Below are 24,400 nucleotides of genomic sequence, written 5' to 3' on the forward strand. Positions count from 1 at the left end.
GGAGCACCCGGTGGAAACCCACGCGGTCACGGGGAGAACTTGCAAACTCAGCACAGGCAGTACCCAGAACTGAACCCGGGTCGCTGGAGCTGTGAGGCTGCGGTGCTAACCACTGCGCCACTGTGCCGCCCTAAGTATTAGGACAAATGACCAAAACCTTGGTCAAAGATGTAGGTTTTAAGGGAATGGCTTAAAGGAGGAGGGAGAGAAGTGTAGAGGTTTAGAGAGGGAATTCCAGAGCTTGGAGCTGTGACAGAGCTACTGTTAACTGTTAGATTTTATAGTTACACTAGTTTGGGAAAGTGAGGGAAAACAGAATCTTTCTTTTATTTTCTTGATTTAAAACTGCTGCAATTTCTAAAATCCAGTAAACCGTTTAATTGTAATAAAAACAAGAAATGCCGGAAATACTCAGGTCTGGCAGCATCTGTGGAGAGAGAAGCAGAGTTAACTTTCAGGTCAGTGACTGTTCTGAAGAAGGGTCACTGACCTGAAATACTGCCACTGGTATTGAGCTTCTTGAGTGGCAAGAAGGCTTTGGGTAGTCGGAAGGTGTGTCACTCGTTGCAGAATACCCAGTATTGCACCCTGTTCTTGTAGCCACAGTATTTATGCGGCTAGTACAGTTAATATTCTGATCAGTAATGACTAGATTAGAGATACAGCACTGAAACAGGCCCTTCGGCCCACCGAGTCTGTGCCGAACATCAACCACCCATTTATACTAATCCTACACTAATCCCATATTCCTACCAAACATCCCCACCTGTCCCTATATTTCCCTACCACCTACCTATACTAGTGACGATTTATAATGGCCAATTTACCTATCAACCTGCAAGTCTTTTGGCTTGTGGGAGGAAACCGGAGCACCCGGAGAAAACCCACGCAGACACAGGGAGAACTTGCAAACTCCACACAGGCAGTACCCGGAATCGAACCCGGGTCCCTGGAGCTGTGAGGCTGCGGTGCTAACCACTGCGCCACTGTGCTGCCCCTGGTGTCATGCTAACTTCCTTTGTTGAATGATTTTCTTTAATCCACTGACTGGAGATCTGAATTTACCTTTTCTTTTTAACAGAAAGTTAAAAAAGAACAAATAAAAGATGACTTTGCTAGCAACTTAAGATGGCCACCTAATTTGCAACACTATCCTATATTGCAAGGCCTATGAGGAGGGGGATGAATGTCTGTGTCTCTCGCTCTCGTTCGCTCTCGCTCTCGTTCGCTGCCAGACCTGCTGAGTATTTCCAGCGATTCTTATTTTTATTTCAGATTTCCAGCATCTGCAGTATTTTGCTTTTTGTTTAATTGTAATGTTGGTTAACTGCAGAGCGCAGACCAGGCCAGACTTTCCTACAGGGAAAAAAGGGGTGGCCCATGTGTGCAATCAAATGCAGTGTGCACTGAAGTATAAAACTGCCTCAGAATAGGCATGAAAACAAAAAAAGGATATCTGAGCTAGAGTTGGCCATTTTGTCTATTCTCCCATTCACTTAGACACAGGCTGAGTTGTACCACAACTCCCATTTACCTGCCTTTTGTTCCACATTCCTTCATACCTGTATCCAACAAAAATCTATTAACCTAAGCCTTAAATTGACTTAGCAACCACAGTCTTTTTGGGCAGAGTAGGAGGGAGAGAGAATTCTATATTTCCACAAACCTTTGTATGAAACGATGCTTCCAGATTTCCATCCCAAATGGTCTAGCTCTAATTTTAAGGTTATGCCCCCTTGTTGTGGGTTCCCCAACCAGATGCAGTAGTTTCTCTGTAGCGACCCAATCTAATCCCTTAATCATTTTGAAGTCCCCATCGCTTATAGCAGGCGTGTTTGTGTGACCATGAGTTGGCTACAAATAAAGTGGCCAGTGTAACCTAATGGTCAAGATCCTGAAGGTGACCGGCAACATTATGTGGTGTTGTGCAATCTTCTGGCACTGATCGGGTCTATTCACACCTGTTAGTACATTTAGAGAGAAATTTTTTTATTTATTCATTCACGGGATGTGGGCGTCGCTGGCCAGGCCAGCATTTATTGCCCATCCCTAATTGCCCTTGAGAAGGTGGTGGTGAGCTGCCTTCTTGAACCGCTGCAGTCCATGTGGGGTAGGTACACCCACAGTGCTGTTAGGAAGGGAGTTCCAGGATTTTGACCCAGCGACAGTGAAGGAACGGCGATATAGTTCCAAGTCAGGATGGTGTGTGACTTGGAGGGGAACTTGCAGATGGTGGTGTTCCCATGTATTTGCTGCCCTTGTCCTTCTAGTTGGTAGAGGTCGCGGGTTTGGAAGGTGCGGTCTAAGGAGCCTTGGTGCATTGCTGCAGTGCATCTTGTAGATGGTACACACTGCTGCCACTGTGCGTCGGTGGTGGAGGGAGTAAATGTTTGTAGATGGGGTGCCAATCAAGCGGGCTGCTTTGTCCTGGATGGTGTCGAGCTTCTTGAGTGTTGTTGGAGCTGCACCCATCCAGGCAAGTGGAAAGTATTCCATCACACTCCTGACTTGTGCCTTGTAGATTGTGGACAGGCTTTGGGGAGTCAGGAGGTGAGTTACTCGCCTCAGGATTCCTAGCCTCTGATCTGCTCTTGTCGCCACGGTATTTATATGGCTACTCCAGTTCAGTTTTCGGTCAATGGTAGCCCCTAGGATGTTGATAGATGGTAATGCTGTTGAATGTCAAGGAGAGATGGTTAGATTCTCTCTTGTTGGAGATGGTCATTGCCCGCCACTTGTGTGGCGTGAATGTTACTTGCTACATATCAGCCCAACCCTGGATATTGTCCAGGTCTTGTTGCATTTCTACACAGACTGCTTCAGTATCTGAGGAGTCGCGAATGGTGCTGAACATTGTGCAACCATCAGCGAACATCCCCACTTCTGACCTTATGATTGAAGGAAGGTCATTGATGAAGCAGCTGAAGATGGTTGGGCCTAGGACACTACTCTGAGGTACTCCTGCAGCGATGTCCTGGAGCTCAGATGATTGACGTCCAACAACCACAACCATCTTCTTTTGCGCTAGGTATGACTCCAGCCAGCAGAGGGTTTTCCCCCTGATTCCCATTGACCTCAGTTTTGCGAGGGCTCCTTGATGCCATACTCGGTCAAATGCTGCCTTGATGTCAAGGGCAGTCACTCTCGCCTCATCTCTTGAGTTCAGCTCTTTTGTCCATGTTTGAACCAAAGCTGTAATGAGGTCAGGGGCTGAGTGGCCCTGGCGGAACCCAAACTGATTGTCACTGAGCAGGTTGTTGCTAAGCAAGTGCTGTTTGATGGCACTGTTGATGACACCTTCCATCACTTTACTGATGATTGAGAGTAGGCTGATGGGGTGGTAGTTGGCTGGGTTGGATTTGTCCTGCTTTTTGTATACAGGACCTACCTGGGCAATTTTCCACATTGCAGGGTAGATGCCAGTGTTGTAGCTGTACTGGAACAGCTTGGTTAGGGGCGCGGCAAGTTCTGGAGCACAGGTCTTCAGTACTATTGCTGGAATATTGTCAGGCCCCATAGCTTTTGCAGTATCCATTGCCTTCGGTCATTTCTTGATATCACGTGGAGTGAATCGTATTGGCTGAAGTTTGGCATCTGTGATGCTGGGGACTTCAGGAGGAGGCCGAGATGGATCATCAACTCGGCACTTCTGGCTGAAGATTGTTGCAAATGCTTCAGCCTTATCTTTCGCACTGATGTGCTGGGCTCCCCCATCATTGAGGATGGGGATATTTGTGGAGCCACCTCCTCCAGTTAGTTGTTTAATTGTCCACCACCATTCACGGCTGGATGTGGCAGGACTGCAGAGCTTAGATCTGATCCTTTGATTATGGGATCACTTAGCTCTGTCTATCGCATGCTGCTTACGCAGTTTGGCATGCAAGTAGTCATGGGTTGTAGCTTCACCAGGTTGACACCTCATTTTGAGGTATGCCTGGTGCTGCTCCTGGCATGCCCTCCTGCACTCTTCATTGAACCAGGGTTGGTCTCCTGGCTTGATGGTAATGGTAGAGTGGGGGATATGCCGGGCCAGGAGGTTACAGATTGTGGTTGAGTACAATTCTGCTGCTGCTGATGGCCCACAGCGCCTCATGGATGCCCAGTTTTGCATTGCCACATCCGTTTGAAATCTATCCCATTCAGCATGGTGATAGTGCCACACAACACGATGGACGGTATCCTCGATGTGAAGGCGGGACTTCGTCTCCACAAGGGCTGTGCGGTGGTCACTCCTACCAATACTGTCATGGACAGATACATCTGTGGCAGGCAGGTTGGCGAGGACGAGGTCGAGTATGTTGTTCTCTCGTGTCGGTTCCCCCACCACCTGCCGCAGACCCAGTCTAGCAGCCATGTCCTTTAGGACTCTGCCAGCTCGGTCAGTAGTGGTGCTACCGAGCCACTCATGGTGATGGACATTGAAGTCGCCCACCCAGAGTACATTTTGTGCCCTTGCCACCCTCAGTGCTTCCTTCAATTGGTGTTCAACATGGAGGAGTACTGAGTCATCAGCTGAGGGAGGGCGGTAGGTGGTAATCAGTAGGAGGTTACCTTGCCCATATTTGACCTGATGCCATGAGACTTCATGAGGTCCGGTGTCGATGTTGAGGACTCCCAGGGCAACTCCCTGGGTCTGTCCTGCCGGTGGGACAGGATGTACCCGGGGATGGTGATGGCAGTGTCTGGGACATTGTCTGTTAGGTATGATTCCGTGAGTACGACTATGTTAGGCTGTTGCTTGACTAGTCTGTGGGACAGCTCTCCCAACTTTGGCACAAGCCCCCAGATGTTAGTAAGGAGGACTTTGCAGGGTCGACAGGGCTGGGTTTGCCATAGTCGTTTCCGGTGCCTCAGTCAATGCCGGGTGGTGCGTCCGATTTCATTCCTTTTTATAGACTTTGTAGCGGTTAGTTACCTGGCTTGCTAGGCCATTTCAGAGGGCATGTAAGAGTTAACCACATTGCTGTGGGTCTGGGCTGTGGGTCTGGAGTCACATGTCGGCCAGATCAGGGAAGGACAGCAGATTTCCTTCCCTAAAGGACATTCGTGAACCAGATGGGTTTTTACAACAATCGACCATGGTTTCATGGCCATCATTAGACCAGTTTTAATTCCAGATTTTTATTAAGTTCAAATTCCACCTTCTGCTGTGGTGGGATTCGAACCCATGTCCCCAGAGGGATACCCTGGGTTACTAGTCCAGTGATAATACCAATACGCCACCGCCTACCCTGTAATTTTGTAAACAATACTTGTTTAGCTTTAGCATCAATTTCTAGTTTGCTATTGACTTGCTGTTATTCTACCCTTAGCATTGTAGCATGGTTGGATTTTCTGGTGACATTGTAAAAAATATCTAATGTAACATTATTCTTCGTGAAATCTTATTCTGCATTTCTATTCCTGTCTGGGATAAATGAACAGTGTGAGTGGTGAGGACTGCACCTCAATTCAATCGCCCCCTGAACCATTTAAGCTCAAGGCAAGAGTTTCTACAAAACAGTTGCAGGGATGCATGCCAACATTTTCAATTGCAGCCGGTTTCAGAAAAGATTGGGGCATGAAGAACGATTGTATGCAAAAAGTTGAAAGATTATAAACTTAGTAACTTAATTGGAAGTAAACTTAATTTTGGGTAGAAAATAAAATACCAATGCAGACTGGTTTAGGAGGTGCGAAGGAAGATGAAAAAAAAAATGCCTTGCGTTAATTAATATTAATGATTATAACGGTGTTGGGCTTGGGCTGTTTTTAGTCCTGCAACCAACTTAAATAAAATTGCTGGATAGATGAAATTACAAAGTCCGTTCCAGAAAAAGAAATTCTTCACACAAGCCTAAAATTGTGGGGTGTTTTGTCCTTCCTCCATTACATACACATTTCAAATCTCTTCGTATTGTGGATGCAAAGACTTCAAATTTATCCATTCTTCTAAGACGCATTTTCCTTAGTTGAGATCAGCAACAGCTGTGATATGGAATAGAATGGAAAACATTTTCCCTATATTTAAGTTTGCATGGTATGGCAAACTTTGTTTTAAATTTTGGGGATGGTTTTGGATAAGGTTGCTCTCCCTTTTTTCTGTAATTTCTTTTGCTTAGTCTGATGTCTCTGCACATAAGAGGTTGGGGTGTATGGATGGATGTCACTTATGTCTCCTGCGTCTGTCAACTTTGTAGGAATTGTCAAGGTTCACGTAGATGTGGCTCTCTCCTCATTTATTCCTTTGCAAATCTCCCCCGACTGATACAATGGCATCTGAATAGAGTGGGACCTTACCCATCCTTGCTTCATGGTGTTGAGCATTAGATTTCATATATTGCAATACCACAGACTTTTTTTAAAAAATCTTTCAGTATTAACATTGATGTTTAGCATTAATATAACTGAAGAACTTTTTTTTTGTTTAGTCCAAAGAAAACCGTTTACAGGACTTATTGGAAGCCAAGGCACTGGCCCTAGCACAGGCTGATCGTTTGATTGCCCAGTACCGCTGTCAGAGAGCCCATGCAGAAGCAGAGGTATTTGAATATATCATGAGATAAGCAACTTTACAAGCTAGTCTCTTAATTCAGTCTGTTAAATCAACTTATCATTTTATTTGCTGTATTATTTGAATTGCATAATTCAAATTATAGGAATTCAATTTTTTAAGTCCAAAATTTACTATGAATTGTCAGGGAAGGGCTAGCTCCCTAGGTTTAAGTTTCTAGCTGTACGGGTTTGAAAAACGTAGCAGATTATGGTATAGTTTGATGGTTTTGCCATACTAATGTCTGTGATGGGTAAGGTGAAAATAGACGTTCTTATCAAATGTGAAGTGTCAAAAGTATGGAAATTTATTTCACAGCTATAATTTTATTCTTTGGTAATGAAGGACAGTAATAAATTGTGGTCAAAATTTTTGTATGTACTTTGTGATTAAACAAAATTGTATGGGATTTGTGAAATTATTTTGAGAATTGCACTGCTTCTGAGTTATGTATTCATTTTGGCTGGGAAGAATGTTAGAAACCACAGCAAATCAAATCATTTCCTTTTCATTTTGCAAGTGTTGAAATTCTGATAAGGAAATAGATCTCTAACATCAACTGTTCGCTGCTCTTCCTAGTTATTAACTGTACCTATTCAAACACTAGCATTTTAATCAGTCTGTTGGTTGGGAGTTTTGATTGGGCCGGTTTTAATTGGAAACATTAACGATATTAGGATGTGTAACTTTTTTACTGGTAGAAAGACATACCAGAACGTTGGCCTTTTTTCAAACTGAGTCTTTACCAGAATAGATTAAAATAACCCTCTTCATTACCTGCATGTTATTCCTTCGAAATAACATATCCAAACATGGAGCCAACTTTCATATAAACGTGATGATTGCAGACCCTATCTGTTCACCATCATAGATGGCAGGACTGCTGTATGAACATACGAATTAGGAGCAGGAGTAGGTCACTCAGCCCTTCAAGCCTGCTCCACCATTCAATAAGTTCATGGCTGAACTGAATACTCCACATTTCCACCTACCCCCAATAACCTTCCACATCCTTGCTTATCAAGAATCTATCTACCTCTGCCTTAAAAATATTCAAAAGACTCTTCTCTTCCTCAAAGGGCGGTAGTAGCATTCTAGAGACTCTCCACCCTCAGAGAATTTCTCTTCATTTCTCTCATGTGGGTGACACCTTATTTTTAAACAGTGACCCCTAGTTCCAGATTCTCCCACAACGGGGAACATCCTTTCCACATCCACCCTGTCAAGACCCCACAGGATTTAATATGTTTCAATCAAGTTGCCTCTTACTCTTCTAAATTCCAGCGGATAAAAGCCTAGCCTGTCCAATCTTTCCTCATAAGACAGGCCACCCATTCCAGGTATTAGTTTAGTAAATGTTCTCTGTACTGCCTCCAACGCATTTACATCCTTCCTTAAATAAGGAGACCAATACAGTACACAGTACTCCAGATGTGATCTCACCAATTCCGTGTACAGCTGAAGCATAACCTCCCTACTTCTGTATTCAATTCCTAACATTCTATTAGCTTTCCTAATTACGTGCTGTACCTGCATACTAACCTTTTGTGATTTCTGCACTAGGACACCCAGATCCCTCTGCATTTCAGAGCTCTGCAATCCCTCACCATTTATATATTCTTTTAATTCTTCCTGCCAAAGTGGACAATTTCACACTTTTCCACATTATACTCCATGTGCCAGGTCTTTGCCCACTCACTTAACCTATCTATGTCCCTTTGTAGCCTCCTTATGTCCTCTTCACAAGTTACTTTCCTACGTATGTTTGTCATCAGCAAATTTGGCAACCATACCTTCGGTCCCTTCATCTAAGTCATTTATATATATTGTAAAAAGTCAAGGCCCTGGCACACCACTCGTTACATTTTGTCAACCAGAAAATGACCCATTTATGCCTACTCTCTGTTTCCTGTTAGCTAGCCAATCTTCTATCCATGCCGATATGTTACCCCCTACACCATGAGCTTTTATTTTCTGTGATAACCTTTGACGTGGCACTTTATCATTAGCCTTCTAGAAATCTAAGTACAATACATCCACTGGTTCCCTTTATCCAGAGCGCATGTACTCCCTCGATCAACGAGCTCCAATAAATTTATTTAACATGATTTCCCTTTCACAAAACCATGTTGACTCTGCCTAATTACCTTGAATTTTTCTAAATACCCTGCTATAACGTCTTTAATAATAGCTTCTAATAGGTTTAATACTATCTTTAACTGTTGTAGTTAACCACGGATGCTGGGTTCCACCCTTGGAATTTTTCTTTCTCATTGAAATGTATCTATTCTGTGTATTCTGAAATATCCCCTTAAATGTCTGCCACTGCATCTCTATTGACCGATCCCTTAACATGATTTACCAGTTCACTTTAGCTAGCTCTGCTTTCATGCCCTATTTAAGTTTAAAATACTAGTCTTGGACCCACTTCTCTCCCTCAAACTGAATGTAAAATTCAATCATTATAATGATCGCTGCTACCTAGGGGCACCTTAACTATGAGATCATTAATTCATCCTATCTTGTTGCACAGGACCAGATCTAGTATAGCCTGCTCTCTGGTCGGCTCCAGAATGTATTGTTCCAAGAAATTATCCTGAAAACATTCTATGTACTCCTCATCTAGGCTACCTCTGCCCATCTGATTTTTCTAGTCTATATGTAGGTTAAAATCCCCCATAATTATCGCTGTACCTTTCTGACAAGCTGCCATTATTTCTTCCTTCATACCCTGTCCGACAGTGTGGTTAATGTTAGGTGGCCTGTACACCACTCCCATAAGTGACTTCTTGCCTTTATGATTTCTCATCTCTACCCAAACTGCTTCTACATCCTGGTCTCCTGAACTTAGGTCATCCCTCTCCATTGCGCTAATACCATCATTGATTAACAGAGCTACCCCTCCACCTTTTCCTAGTTTCCTGTCCTTCCTCAATGCCAATTCCCGTCAATATTCAGGTATCAAGCTTTGTCGTCCTGCAGCCTTGTCTCTGTAATGGCTATCCGATCGTACTTCTTTATTTCTATTTGCGTTCTCCGTTCATCTGTTTTGTTTTGAATGCTACGTGCATTCAGATGCAGAGTCTTCAGTTGTGTCCTTTTATTATTTTTGTAACCTGTAACCTTATCTGTCGATTTACTCTTAGATTTGTACGCTCTGTCCCTTCCTGTCACGGTCTATGATTTCCCATATTAATACCTTTCTCTCTTGCCTTGTCTCTACTCGTTGATTTATCATATCTTCCCAAATTTGATCCCTTGCCCCCACTATTCAGTTTAAAACCCTCTCCACTTTCCTAGTTATGCGGCTCGCTAGAACACCGGCCCCAGCACGGTTCAGGTGTCGACTGTCCCAACGGTACAGCCACCACTTTTCCCCAGTCCTGGTGCCAGTGCCCCACGAACCAGAAATCCTACCATGCCAGTCTTTGAGCCACACATTAATTTCTCTAATTTTATTTGCCCTATACCAATTAGCATGTGGCTCAGGTAATAATCTCTGGATTATTACCTTTGAGGTTCTGTTCCTTAATTTTGGCACCTCGTTCCTCATACTGACTATGCAGAACCTCTTTCCTTGACCTGCCTGTGTCGTTGCTACCTCCATGGACCATGACGACTGGATCCTCCCCCTCCCAGTGTACGTTCCTCCCCAGCCCTGACCAAATGTCCCAAGACACTGAGCAGGCAACACAGCCTTCTGGACTCTGGCTCTTTGCTGCAGAGAACAGAGTCAATCCCCTTCACTATACTGTCCCCTCCTACCACTACATTTTGTCCTGGCGCCCACCCCCGCCCCCACTTGAATGGCTTCCTGTACCATGGTGACATGGTTAGCTCATCCACCCTGCAGCCCCCACTCTCATCCAAACAAGCTGAAAGAACCTCATACCTGTTGGACAATCGCAAAGCCTGAGGCTACTGAACTCCTGCCCTCTGGGTCCCCTTACCTGTCTCAGAAAATGTCCAGGTAGCGTTCCCCCTCCCTGATGAGTTGTCCTTCCCCCCCCCCCCCCAACTCCTCTTTCTCCCTTTCCCCCCCCCCTTTCTCCTTCCCCCCCCCCCCCCTTCTCCCTTTCCCCCCCCCCTTCTCCCTTTCCCCCCCCCTTCTCCTTTCCCCCCCCTTCTCCCTTTCCCCCCCCCTTCTCCCTTTCCCCCCCCTTTCTCCCTTTCCCCCCCTTCTCTCTTTCCCCCCCTTCTCTCTTTCCCCCCCTTCTCTCTTTCCCCCCCTTTCTCTCTTTTCCCCCCCCTTTCTCTCTTTTCCCCCCCTTTCTCTCTTTTCCCCCCCTTTCTCTCTTTTCCCCCCCTTTCTCTCTTTTCCCCCCCTTTCTCTCTTTTCCCCCCTTTCTCTCTTTTCCCCCCCTTTCTCTCTTTTCCCCCCTTTCTCTCTTTTCCCCCCCTTTCTCTCTTTTCCCCCCCTTTCTCTCTTTTCCCCCCCTTTCTCTCTTTTCCCCCCCTTTCTCTCTTTTCCCCCCCCTTTCTCTCTTTTCCCCCCCCTTTCTCTCTTTCCCCCCCCTTTCTCTCTTTCCCCCCCCTTTCTCTCTTTCCCCCCCCTTCTCTCTTTCCCCCCCTTTCTCTCTTTCCCCCCCCTTTCTCTCTTTCCCCCCCCTTTCTCTCTTTCCCCCCCCCCTTTCTCTCTTTCCCCCCCCCCTTTCTCTCTTTCCCCCCCCTTTCTCTCTTTCCCCCCCCTTTCTCTCTTTTCCCCCCCCTTTCTCTCTTTCCCCCCCCTTTCTCTCTTTCCCCCCCCTTTCTCTCTTTCCCCCCCCTTTCTCTCTTTCCCCCCCCTTTCTCTCTTTCCCCCCCTTTCTCTCTTTCCCCCCCCTTTCTCTCTTTCCCCCCCCTTTCTCTCTTTCCCCCCCCTTTCTCTCTTTTCCCCCCCTTTCTCTCTTTTCCCCCCCCTTTCTCTCTTTTCCCCCCCCTTTCTCTCTTTTCCCCCCCCCTTTCTCTCTTTCCCCCCCCCTTTCTCTCTTTCCCCCCCCTTTCTCTCTTTCCCCCCCTTTCTCTCTTTCCCCCCCCTTTCTCTCTTTCCCCCCCCTTTCTCTCTTCCCCCCTCTCCTCCCCCCTTCCCCCCCCCTTTCTCTCTTTTCCCCCCCCTTTCTCTCTTTTCCCCCCCTTTCTCTCTTTCCCCCCCCTTCTCTCTTTTCCCCCCCTTTCTCTCTTTCCCCCCCCTTTCTCTCTTTTCCCCCCCTTTCTCTCTTTTCCCCCCCTTTCTCTCTTTTCCCCCCCTTTCTCTCTTTCCCCCCCCCTTTCTCTCTTTCCCCCCCCCTTTCTCTCTTTCCCCCCCCCCTTTCTCTCTTTCCCCCCCCTTTCTCTCTTTCCCCCCCCCTTTCTCTCTTTTCCCCCCCCTTTCTCTCTTTCCCCCCCCTTTCTCTCTTTTCCCCCCCTTTCTCTCTTTCCCCCCCTTTCTCTCTTTTCCCCCCCTTTCTCTCTTTTCCCCCCCTTTCTCTCTTTTCCCCCCCTTTCTCTCTTTTCCCCCCCCTTTCTCTCTTTTCCCCCCCCTTTCTCTCTTTCCCCCCCCCTTTCTCTCTTTTCCCCCCCCTTTCTCTCTTTTCCCCCCCCTTTCTCTCTTTTCCCCCCCTTTCTCTCTTTTCCCCCCCTTTCTCTCTTTTCCCCCCCTTTCTCTCTTTCCCCCCCCTTTCTCTCTTTCCCCCCCCTTTCTCTCTTTTTCCCCCCCTTTCTCTCTTCCCCCCCTTCTCTCTTTTTCCCCCCCTTTCTCTCTTTTTCCCCCCCTTTCTCTCTTTTTCCCCCCCTTTCTCTCTTTTTCCCCCCCTTTCTCTCTTTTTCCCCCCCTTTCTCTCTCTTTCCCCCCCTTTCTCTCTTTTTCCCCCCCTTTCTCTCTCTTTCCCCCCCCCCGCCTCTCCTTTCCCCCCCCGCCTCTCCTTTCCCCCCCCGCCTCTCCTTTCCCCCCCCCCCGCCTCTCCTTTCCCCCCCCCCGCCTCTCCTTTCCCCCCCCCCCGCCTCTCCTTTCCCCCCCCCCGCCTCTCCTTTCCCCCCCCCCCGCCTCTCCTTTCCCCCCCCCGCCTCTCCTTTCCCCCCCCCCGCCTCTCCTTTCCCCCCCCCCCGCCTCTCCTTTCCCCCCCCCCGCCTCTCCTTTCCCCCCCCCGCCTCTCCTTTCCCCCCCCGCCTCTCCTTTCCCCCCCCCCGCCTCTCCTTTCCCCCCCCCCCGCCTCTCCTTTCCCCCCCCCCCCGCCTCTCCTTTCCCCCCCCCCGCCTCTCCTTTCCCCCCCCCCCGCCTTCTCTGACTCCAGTGTCCGGCTCTGGGCTTTTGCTGCACTTTTTAAACCTCCACTCCCACTGTGCTCGTCCTGCCTCTCCCGTGTTTGATTGCCTGTCTAATTTCGCTTTGCACTTGTGCACCATTGGCATCTATGGTTAGTGCAGATCAGGCGTATTCTGACGATATTTACTGTCCCAAGCAGTGGATTTTCAAATTGTTTTCAAAATTTATGGCAAGTTAGCTGCAATACCTTTTCCATATATTCATTCTAATTTGTTACATTTTATAAATTATTAGGCATTTTTTTGAGTTGTAGGCACGACAGTTAGCATCACTTCTGATGGATGCAGAGAGGAAAAATGAAGAACTTGATGGAGTGCTAAAGACCCAACTGTTGGAATCTGATCGTGCCAAGGCTGATATTCAACAGCTTTATCAACACAATTGTAAACTACAGGCCATTTCTGAAGAACATGAATCCTTAAAAGTTACTTCAAAAAGTCTTGCTCAAAAGTAAGGTTTTATGATTTTAGCTCATTTTTTCGTGCAGAATTTCCTTGCTGTCCTTTCAAAAAAAGAAATGACTTGCAGCATCAGGGTACATGTACAATAATTAAAGAATTGATTTGTGTATGACATACAGCAGTAGTTATAGAATTTTTGTGCTATCATGTGGAGGCCAAGCTCTTGTCTATAAGAAATAAAAGTGTGATGGGCTGTTGCAGACCACTGTCATCATCTTCTAGCACCCTATTTCAAAGTGGCATTAATGGATACTTGGGGTTGTACACAAGGAAAGATAATTTGGAGCACTGATGGGGATTGCAGGAGAAGAATGTACCTTTTTATGGAGTAGGCCAAATGAGCCTCAAAATGTATGGCAATCCCATATGAGTATAATTGTACCCTTTTTTGTAATTGTAAGTTTTTTTTATAGGTTATGTAAATTGCATTTTTCACTGAATAATTTCTTGAATGTGTAATCCATAAATCCATTTCCAGAACCCTGTTTACATAAACTTTCTTTTCAGTCTTGAGACCGTCGAAAGGCAACGTGAAGAACTTCAGATTGAGCACAATTCCTTAAGCAAACAAAGTGAATTGTTCAAAAAGCAAATTGACTCCCTTAAACAACAGAATGATCGGTAAGTCCATCTTCTAACCTCTGATTAGATATGGTATTATAGATCCTAGTTCAGTCAGAATGACTTGAAGTCATGTCGTGTATTTTTTTTTTTAAATCTTGTCTTTGTTTTCTTTTTGAATCTTAGATGCCTAGCTCAGTTGGCAGAGATGGAAGCACAGAAAAATGATCTGTGCATTCAGTTACAGGAAAAGAACAATAAATTATTGGGTATGTCTTTGGTTTGTGTCAGTGTATCTCTTTGCTTTGAAATGTGTTTATTGTTTGAACAGAAGAGTGAAGTGTGCCATGGAGTGATAGGATAATTTTCATCCATATGTGTTTCAAATGGCTAATCTCATCTGGCGTATGAACCAGTTAGCAGCAGGGCGGGATCGTTTTGATGGCCATTCTTTCCCAGTACATTTTCTAGTGGCCATTACATCACGGTAGAGATCTGACAACATGTAACTTTGCTGCTTTCTGGTTTTGGAAATTTGTGTGTGATACTATTGGGATTATAAAAAAAAGAGAGGGAATAGTAGGAAAAATTAGTGATAAAACTTCCTACTGTATTAAGAGCATTTAATTTATATTGATTTGAGTTCCTTTTTTGATGTGGATTTATCCTGCTTCAAAACTTTAGGTCCCAAGATTGTAAGTCACAAAGTGTTGCCTCTCATCCTGTTCCACCTTTACTGCTTGCTTATGCCAAGCCCGAACGCAAACTTACAGGTTTCATTGCATCTTATATATGTCCATACTTGAAGAGGGCACAGCTCGAGAAGATCACAGTTCAATTTATTATATAAATAAAAATAAACAGCTGCATGATGCATTTCATTTACCTAGACATACAATGGCATGAATCACAGTACACATGCTATATCTTCCAGCATCTCTCTCCTATTTTCTGTTTATCTAACAAATGGCACATCGAGGCTGTATTCCTACTCTGGAGAAGGTCTCCCTGGTGAAACATAGGTGTAGTCACCCCTTCTATAATGTTCCATGTAGCTTCAGTAAGATCTGTGGACCCTTATACTTGAGTAACTATCTTCTATGTAGGAAGATTCCCTTCAGATTGTACCTCTGCAACTGCTTCTCACCTTTGAGGTTTTTGAGGAGAAAAGGAATTGCCAGTCTACCCAATGTAACACATTGACATGTTGCGTAAATCTGGTCAGCTGTGCAGTTACTGAAGTTGCATAATTCAATGCTAACTGTAACGTTATTTTGTCTGCCATCTAAAAGCAGCTTGGGGGTGGGTAATCAGAGAAGTTGACCAGGGAAGAGACTGAATGCACATGCCAGCGTCTGGAACAATATTGGGGCTGGAAATTGAAATAAGGAGCAGTCTAACAAGAGTGCACAGATCAGGAAAGAGGACAATTTATTTATTTAGAGATACAGCACTGAAACAGGCCTTTCGGCCCACCGAGTCTGTACCGACCAACAACCACCCATTCATATTAATCTTGCATTAATCCCATATTCCCTACCACCTGCCTACACTAGGGGCAATTTATAATGGTCAATTTACCTATTAACCTGCAAGTCTTTGGCTGTGGGAGGAAACTGGAGCACTCGGTGGAAACCCACGCGATCACAGAGAGAACTTGCAAACTCCGCACAGGCAGTACCCAGAATTGAACCCGGGTCCCTGGAGTTGAGACTGCGGTGCTAACCACTGCGCCGCCCTGACAAAGAACTGTAACACAGAATTGCTAGCATGACTACAACAGTTCAAATGAAAGGTTGCAATTTTGGGCATTTCTTCAGTTTAACAAAACCATCCCAATGGGCTGAAAATCTCAAGCACCAGATTAGTTCTCTGACCTCTTGTGAAAGTTGAAAATATTGCAGAATCAGTAAAAAGCAGGATGGACTGGCAGAAAGGCATTAAATACAAAAGAGCATGCTTAATTATAATAGGATAATTCTGCTCATTGCATGTTTTCAAACTACTAACTAAATTTATTTTTTTCTGTGAATGATTGACAGGTGTGGAACAAAAGCTGCAGGCTGAGCAAGAAAAAACAAAAACAATAGAGAAGGAAAAAGAGGACATGGAAGAAGCTATTGATGTTCTCCGAAAGGAGCTTAGCAAGACTGAGTTAGCCAGGAAAGAACTCAGCATTAAGGTAAATAATGTATTTGGAATTGTTAATCAGACTGCCTTACAGAAGATTGTAGAAGCACATGTGAGGATCATGATATTCAGTTCGTTGCAACTCCCTCCTCTGAGTTATGCTATCGTATGACTAGATATTTGGATAGTGAAAGTAAACTTATGATTGCAAGGGATGCAGGACCAATTATAGGAGAGACCAGTGACTCTGACTAGGCTGAGTGTATCTAGAGCAGACTCAACATTTTGTAACAGAAATCTAATTGGGGAAATTAAATGGCTCCTTAGAACAGTGGGTTCAAAAGCTGCCTTTTCCCTCTAGACTGAGATATACCCAAAGAGAAGGACAGTTTCCTAACCACTGCTTTGAGCCCAGCTCAGGGTATTTTAATCAGTCTTTCTGTTGTTTTGGATAACAGTCCCTTTCCAAGTAAGAGCGCATGTAATTCTACATAAATTGGGATTCACACTTTGAAGGCACTGACACTTAATTTCCCTCATCATCCATTAAAGCTTTTGAGAAATTCACTGTTCTTCTGAGTTTGGGATCAATGCAAAGTATAAGGAGCTTTGCATTTACTGCTGACGGTGTCTAAAGTGCCAGGCAATCAAACTTTTCCTTACGGATACAAAAGTTCACCAAAAGAAATGAAAGTAACCAACAGTATGCATTTGTCATTTGCTGAAATCATCCCAGGAAATAATTGCGCTCGTGTTCACACATTGTTATTTTTCACTGATTTGAAATAGTCCATCAGATTTCTAGTAATTTTTTTTCCACAATTTTCTCTTGCTTTTTGAATAAAGAAAATTAACTAATCACTCCCATAACTTATGAGTTAAACGTGGCTGATATTGCAATTTCACTTCATTACTTAAGAAATAAAATTTTCACATTTCGCGTAAACTCAGGACTTCTATGTTGAAAGATACAATGTGCAATTTCTTGCAGGCATTTAGTTGTATTTCAGTCTGTTTCAATTTTTTGATCTGCAACACATGATTAATTTGAGCTGTGATCTGAATAAAAGCATTGGCCTTGGGTTTCTGCTAAGTTGCACTTTTTTTAAAGTGCAATTTGCCTGAAATTGACCAAACCAGTGCAAAAGACTGAAGAATTTATGACCTCAGACTGTTAATGTTAAAATTACAAGATGTGAACCCCAGACCAATTTAAAGAATTACACAAGATTTCATGTTTTAAGACTTATAACCACTAAAATAAAAGAAATTCCCATTAACTAACTAGTACTTTGTAAGTAACTGGTACCCAAATTACAAAGAAAGGTATTTTCTTATTAAAATACTTGAAGATCTCACAACACACTTGCACATTACACAGTCCTCTTTGGCGAAATCTTTGCGGTTGAAAATCCCAAACTCCTCCTAGTTGTACTGGGTTGGATCTCCCAGACCTTTCTCAAAGTCAATGTCTTCTTCACTCGCTACTACAAGCACTTTCAACATGGATGCCTGTGAATAAGGCAATTCCTGGTGATCCTGTTGGGTCTTTACTTCTCCCCTGAACCTGTTTTGAAAGTTGAGGTTTAAGTCTTCGTAACCTTTCTCTGTATCAGTATTCTCTGAAAGCAGATGTTCCCCCTCTCTCCCTTGAGACTGCCATAACTGGTTGTTTTCCTTTCATACAGCCTACTGTGAGGCTGCCACAACTGGTTTCCTTTCTTATGGCCTGTCTCTGAGGCTGCCACTGCTATTCTTGTGTGCAACCTGTCTGCCTTTAGAAAATCTATTAAATTTATCTGGAATCGAACGTTAATTGCGTATTGGAAAAGGACAATAAGCCAGGTCTGTTTTCACAGAGCCACCTGGGCCTTCCTTTGTTTCCAGGTATTAACAGCTGTCTGGTACATTTGCATCCTCAGAATTACTGACTTGTTTATGATCCAAAAGTCTGAGAGGGTGAAACTCATTGTTCTTCAGGTGTTACCCTTGCAGTCTTTGTTTTTCAAAAAATGTGTTTGATCTGTGTTTTCTGTTTTCCTGGCAACCAAGATCTCTGTCTTACCCTCCAGTAGAGTGGATGTGAAGTCACCTGACTTCTTGGACTCTGTACTAAACTTTTTAAAAATCATAGTTTTTAAAGCATAATCAAGTTACAAAGTCTAGCATTGACAAATATCAAATGCAACTAACTTCCAGTATGAATTAAGTTTCCATGTTCTTTTGCTCACACAACTGGCCATTCCAGCAGATCAAATTAATCACCATTGCAGGTTTCTGCTAATTGCTTCTATTTGTGGGGCTTCAGGGAGGTTCTTAAATTGAATTTTTATTTTTAGGACCAAGGCCACTAATAGCTTTTAATTATTAAGAAAAATGTATTTACTAACTAAGAGATTGGTGTACACCAATGAAATTGGTCAGTGGTTCAGTATAATAAAACCAAAATACTGAAAATCTGAAATAAAAACAAAGTGCTCGAAATACTCAGCAGGTCTGGCAGCATCAGTGGAGAGAGAAGCAGAGTTAACATTTCAGTTCTGTGACCTTTCATTAGAACTGGCAAAGGTTAGAAAAGAATTGGGTTTTAAGCAAGTGAAGGGGGTGGGGTGTGATTGGAGAAGAGAACAAAGGGGAAGGTGTTTGCTAAAGAATGATAATGCATAATGGGTTGGGGAAGAGAGCAAAGGGAAAGGTATTTGATAATGAATGAATGCTTTAACACACTCTTTGCCTTTGTCCCAGGACAGCTTTGTTATTTAATCTCTCCTGCCCTCTGCCCTATCAAGAACCTTCTCCTTTGTTCTCTTCCCCATCCCCCTTTCTGTCACTTGCTTAAAACCTAATTATTTTCTAACCTTTGCCAGTTCTGATGAAAGATAACAGATTTGAAACGTTAACTCTGCATCTTTCTCCACAGTTGCTGCCAGATCTGCTGAATGGTCCTGTATAGTCATTTTATAATCATTTTTAGGTATTTAAAATCAGATTTCTCTCAGCTGTAAGATTAGACACTGATCAAACACGCCTATTTTCAGCTGTATTGCTAAAATTGCACCAGGTGACTACTCTGGAGGGGGGAAAATCCTTGTTACATTAAACAAAAGTTCCAAAACACTGCCTGATTGTGCTGGTTCATGGCAGATTTTATGTTTGTCGACATGCAGTTGAGTTTGAATGGAAACTTTAGCACAAGAAAATCACTTCTGAAAACTTGTGCAACTTTGAGCGCAATTTGCACGTAGGTTGCTGATTCTAAACTCTAAACTAAGGACTTGATGAAACTGCTAACATAGTTCAGTTTCATGGAAAGGGTGCAGTAGGTTGAGGTAAAAGTATCTCAGGATTTTCAATTTCTGTTCACGGAACCATTCTGTGGCATTATGTACCATTTTAGTAATTTGTTCCCTGAATAAGGAAATTATTTATGTTCTCGAACAAATATTGAGAAATTAGTTTTGTTTTACATTAATAAATTCTGTTCCACAGTTCTGCCTAATATGAATGTTTGTTTGTTGTGTCCCGTCCTCCAGTTGTCATCCCTAGAAGTGCAAAAGTCCCAGGTGGAAGCACGATTGCAACAAAAAGAAGCCCTTGTTCAAGCCCAACAGGATGAACTCAGCAAGCACTCTCAGATGATAGCAATGATTCACAGTCTGAGTAGCAGCAAACTACAGTCAAATACAGTAAATCTCAGTCTGTAGTCTTATTTCTTGTGATTTTAATGTTGAAAGAAAAAGGGATTGCTTCATTTTCACTTGTGGTCCTTGCATCTGGTGGATTAGCTATTTACCCTAAGGGATTAAAGCTACAAATTACTATTAATTAAGTATTTGTAACCTTAAGATATTAGTATTTAAACAACATTTGCTTCCGGTGTGGGTGTTTGATGTTGCTAAGATGCTGAGTGCACTGTTTTGAGCACAATTCCTAGCAAGAACTTAGTAGTGACATTGCAGTCCTTAAATTTAATGTAATGATTCAAAACCATATTTTTATTTGATTCTATTATCAGTCTCAACATGTAGCACATTACTGCCTTTAGCTGTAAATTGACTAATTGCATGGATAACTCCAGTCAAAGCATGTACTATTTGGTTAGTACTGTACCTTTTGGGTAGATATTGGACATGGAAAATAGCTGTTTTCATACTTGAGGTACTCTGTGCCCCAGTGATAAAGAATACTAGAGTTCTCCAATTATATTAATACTAGATGGAATTCTGTCTTTCAATCTTCTGTCCTGGACCCTGATGTCAAATGCATCAAAGCTACAATTATTCTAGAAACAATCTATTTTATTTTAATCATAAAATTATCTTAATCGTGCTATTCATCAGCCTATGTGCAGTGTAAATGTATGTAAGTTTTATATGCTTTTCAGTATTTTTGAGTGTCCCTGACCAAATTAGAAAAGCACAGCTGTAAAAATCTAGAAAAATCAACTTGGATTTTGGGTTTAAAGTAATCAACATTTTTCTACCAAAATTATACAGAAATAACTGGGCTAGCACATTCCTGTCACTTGTTTTATTCCTTTTCACCTTTGTACTGAGCTTTGATACTGTCTTGAATCTGTGGTGTCGTCTTCATATGTACTGTCTCATTTTCAGTTGGTAGTGTACCACACATTAATTGTTACACCATTTATTTTTCCTCCTCCTCCTGTGCGCGCGCCCCCCCCCCCCCCCCAACTGAGGAAATAAACTTTTGTTTTTAATTAAAACTACTTAAAATTGAATGCAGACTTTGGTTCATACCACACTTATAAATGCGGGAACTTGGTTTTCTTCTCATAAGGCTGGTGTTTAAACTTTAAAATTTTTGCTAATCCAGGTAAAGCTACAAATGTATTGTTCAAGTCAGTCCTCGTTACCTTGCATGCCCCCACCCATCCCTGGTGATGGATTTCCTCTCATCCCCATCTATCCATCCATCCACTCCCACTCATTGTCATCCCTATGCAATTTCATGTCTGTCCCTGATAATCGCCCTGACTGAATGAACTCCATCCATTGGCTGAACTCATGCCATTACATTCAATTATAGTTATGTTCTTTCCATCTCCCTAGTGTTCTGTACTCTTTTCTCCTGCAACAAGGGAGAGAACTGGAGGTGGCCTATCTGTCTCGCATCTAACAACTGCAGAGGAGGAGATGCTGGAGATCAGCGGGGGTTCAGGGTGCCTCCCTGTCAGATGGAAAGGCAGGGAATGCCCAGATACAGGGGCGACGCAGTGGTTAGCACCGCAGCCTCACAGCTCCAGCGACCCGGGTTCAATTCTGGGTACTGCCTGTGTGGAGTTTGCAAGTTCTCCCTGTGTCTGCGTGGGTTTCCTCCGGGTGCTCCGGTTTCCTCCCACATGCCAAAGACTTGCAGGTTGATAGGTAAATTGGCCATTAGCAATTGCCCCTAGTAGAGGTAGGTGGTAGGAAAATATAGGGACAGGTGGGGTTGTGGTAGGAATATGGAATTAGTCTAGGATTAATATAAATGGGTGGTTGGTGGTCGGCACAGACTCGGTGGGCCGAAGGGCCTGTTTCAGTGCTGTATCTCTAAACTAATACCTGATGACAATTAAATACCAGCCACCCACATTTCATATGGCACTTAGTCATGTTGACTTGATATCAACAGTGAGCCATATCTTCATAACTTGCAACATTCTTACCTTGCCAATGCTCAATCATGTCTTTTATCTCTGAAAGGGCCTGCATGCAAGCAGCAGGATTTGCTGGAGGTCCCAGACAACTATTCCTTAGATGAGCGAGGTCCTTCTAAGGGTGCATTGTCATAGGACTCATTCAGCTCAGATACACTTTGGGACCTTTTAGCCAGTTGGGCTTTCAACTGGTGACTCTCACTTTACAAGTGAGCAACAGCAGTGGGGAGTTCACATGAGAGGGCACAGCCTCTTCAAACTCTGCTCAGCTGGACATAGTTACTGTACCCCAGGGACTGTTGAAAAAGAGAATTATTGAGAGCAGCAGCAGCAAATAACTGATGACTTTCTAATCCCGCTTGTCACAATTGCACAGAGAATGGAGGAGTCCAACTCGAGCAGGAATGGGGGCTGATATTACAGGCCATTGAGATGATGTGCTGTTTCATGGATAGAGTGGTTAGTGCCATGGAACATTGAATGCTTCAACCAAACAAACCCGTACATGCCTTAACCATGGTTGTGCAGACTCTGGATGTCAATATGCTTGCCATCTTAAATAAGATGGCCTAGCTTGACCTTGGCCTTGCAGCACCCCAAAGTGCTCTACAGCAAAATGGTAATAATGAAATACAGCTGGACCATGTGAGGGATAAAAAAGAGGACATTGAAATGGGGACCCTGGGGTAGAGAATTCCAAAGATTTGCAACGCTCTGAGTAAAGAAATTTCTCCTCATCTCAGTCCTGAGTGGCTTCCCCCTTATTTTGAAATTGTGTCCCCTGGTTCTAGACTCCCCAACCAGGGGAAACATCTTAGCTGCATGACCCTGTCTATCCCTTTACATATTTTGTAGGTTTCAATGAGATCACCTCTTTGAAACTCTAGAGAATACAGGCCCAGTTTCCCCAATCTCTATTTATAGGACAGTCCCGCTTTCCCGGGAACAAGTCTGGTGAATCTTTGTTGCACTGCCTCTATGGCAATAACATCCTTCCTAAGGTAAGGGGACCAAAACTGCGCACAGTGCTCCAAGTGTGGTCTATCCAAGTGTCATGCAGGCCCCCACCTACCAGGAATGAGGCACATTAATTTCACTATGTGGTCATTAAATTTCAAATTGTTTCTGGGACGAAGAGAAGGCCTGTGACAAGGGTTGCCAGGCCCCTGGCTGGAAAGACACATTTACATATTAACAGACAGTGCTTGTAGACAAAGGAGCTATCCCCTGCTCCAGTTCAATCCACAAACACATGTGGTCAGATCAGTTAGTCACATGACTAACTGGCTGTTGGAGTTTGAACTGAGAGCCTGCAGAGAAAGCAGAATGCTCCTGGACAGAATAAGACCTCCTGTCTGTCTGCCTGCTCCCATCTCTTTCTCACCAGCATCTGAATCCATTGAAGACGCATGAACCCCAAGAGAGCAAAGTCTCCTACAGTGAAGAAGGTTTAAGAAGAATACTGGGCCCCACCGAAAAGTAAGATCTGCCTACCAAGCAAGGACTCTACAGTGAGCTCCAAGACCTGTAACAACTACTCTTCAGATATTGACTGAAACGTTTCCACTTTATTTCTTCTCTATTTCTCTTGTCCCTATCTGCAGGTGTGCATCGCGTATGCATGCTAGCCTGTGCACATCGTGTATCTGTAGGCGTTTACTGAATTAGAGTTTAAGTTTAATAAAATTTCACTTTTCTTCTTTAAACCTAAGAAAGCCTTTTTGTGTTGGTTTCTTTGCCTTATAATTGGAAGCAGTGAACAAGGATTCACCAAGTGGGTGCTCAAAAGATAGTGTGTTTAAAATTAAACCCTGTTACAGTAAGACCAGGTGAAGGCTGAAAGGGACCCAGACCCCCCTCTCACCTGGTCGTAACAGAAATTTGGTGCTAGCGTCCGGAATTATACCCACAGACAAATGAGAACAATTGGAAGTGGGAAGCCAAATTGTTCCCAATCAAAAAGAGCAGGTTTTCTTGTGGTTATGTTTGATTGCTAATGTAAACCATGGTGCGGAGTCAACTCCCCCTGTCCCCTTTATTCCCTGTACCCAGTTGATCCTGGCCGTCACGTGGGACTGAAGTCCTCTTAATTCAGGCTGAGGCTGGGTGTTTGGGATATCGGATTTCAAGAGAGCCACCCTCCAGCTTAATCCACAGCTACAGTTAATGGCTTAGTACAAAGAGGAGGAACTCAGTCCTTTCTTTAACTATCAATTTACTTTATTCACCTTGTTGTACAATGTAAGAATAAGGCTTATACACTTAGTTAGACAAAAGCATGCAATTCAAACTGAGTTATACAGTTAATAACAAAACCAGCTAGAATTCATAAGCACACCCACTAGGTTCCTCTGACCTTTCCCTGACTGAGTCACAGAAAACTTAAGGATAATACCCGAAAAAGGGAGAGTTAACGCTGGCCAGGCGTTCGGTTCTCTCTCTCTCTTCTACGTCGTCGCCGCATCGCTCACACAGGGTTTTCAGCTTCCACGATGGTTGATCTCCAGAGTTTTCACTGGCTCTATGCCTAAAAAGCTCTATTCTTATCCTGTTGCTTATCTCTCCAAATCTGAGCTGTGTCTTTTCGGTTGGCTTAAGCTTGCTCACCTCGTTCACAACCTCTTAATTGGCCCAGGCCCAAAGACCCCGGTATCACACCATGTCCAAATAAGGCCCTTTTCCTGTGATCGATCCTTTGTCTTGTCTCATAAAGTAATTAGTTCAAACTGGTTTTTACCAGCACAGGCCAGTGTCCGAGCTCCAGCTTACTACAG

General features: G+C 43.9%; 1 protein-coding gene across 4 annotated transcripts in view; it reads left to right on the forward strand.

Annotated features, from left to right (window-relative positions):
• cip2a (cellular inhibitor of PP2A) overlaps positions 1-23,280 on the forward strand; it is a 102,377-nt gene extending 79,097 nt beyond the window's left edge. For all 4 annotated transcript variants that reach the window (XM_068040881.1, XM_068040880.1, XM_068040883.1 and 1 more), the window contains 6 exons: positions 6,411-6,521; positions 13,066-13,262; positions 13,781-13,894; positions 14,021-14,103; positions 15,877-16,016; positions 19,498-23,280. In XM_068040881.1, coding sequence (XP_067896982.1) covers positions 6,411-6,521; positions 13,066-13,262; positions 13,781-13,894; positions 14,021-14,103; positions 15,877-16,016; positions 19,498-19,668 — 816 coding nt within the window. In that variant the 3' untranslated portion in view covers positions 19,669-23,280. The remainder of the gene's footprint in view (positions 1-6,410; positions 6,522-13,065; positions 13,263-13,780; positions 13,895-14,020; positions 14,104-15,876; positions 16,017-19,497) is intronic.
• The last annotated feature ends 1,120 nt before the right edge of the window (positions 23,281-24,400 follow it).

This window comes from Heterodontus francisci, chromosome 10 (genome assembly GCF_036365525.1).
Source record: "Heterodontus francisci isolate sHetFra1 chromosome 10, sHetFra1.hap1, whole genome shotgun sequence".
Taxonomy (NCBI): Eukaryota; Metazoa; Chordata; class Chondrichthyes; order Heterodontiformes; family Heterodontidae; genus Heterodontus; species Heterodontus francisci.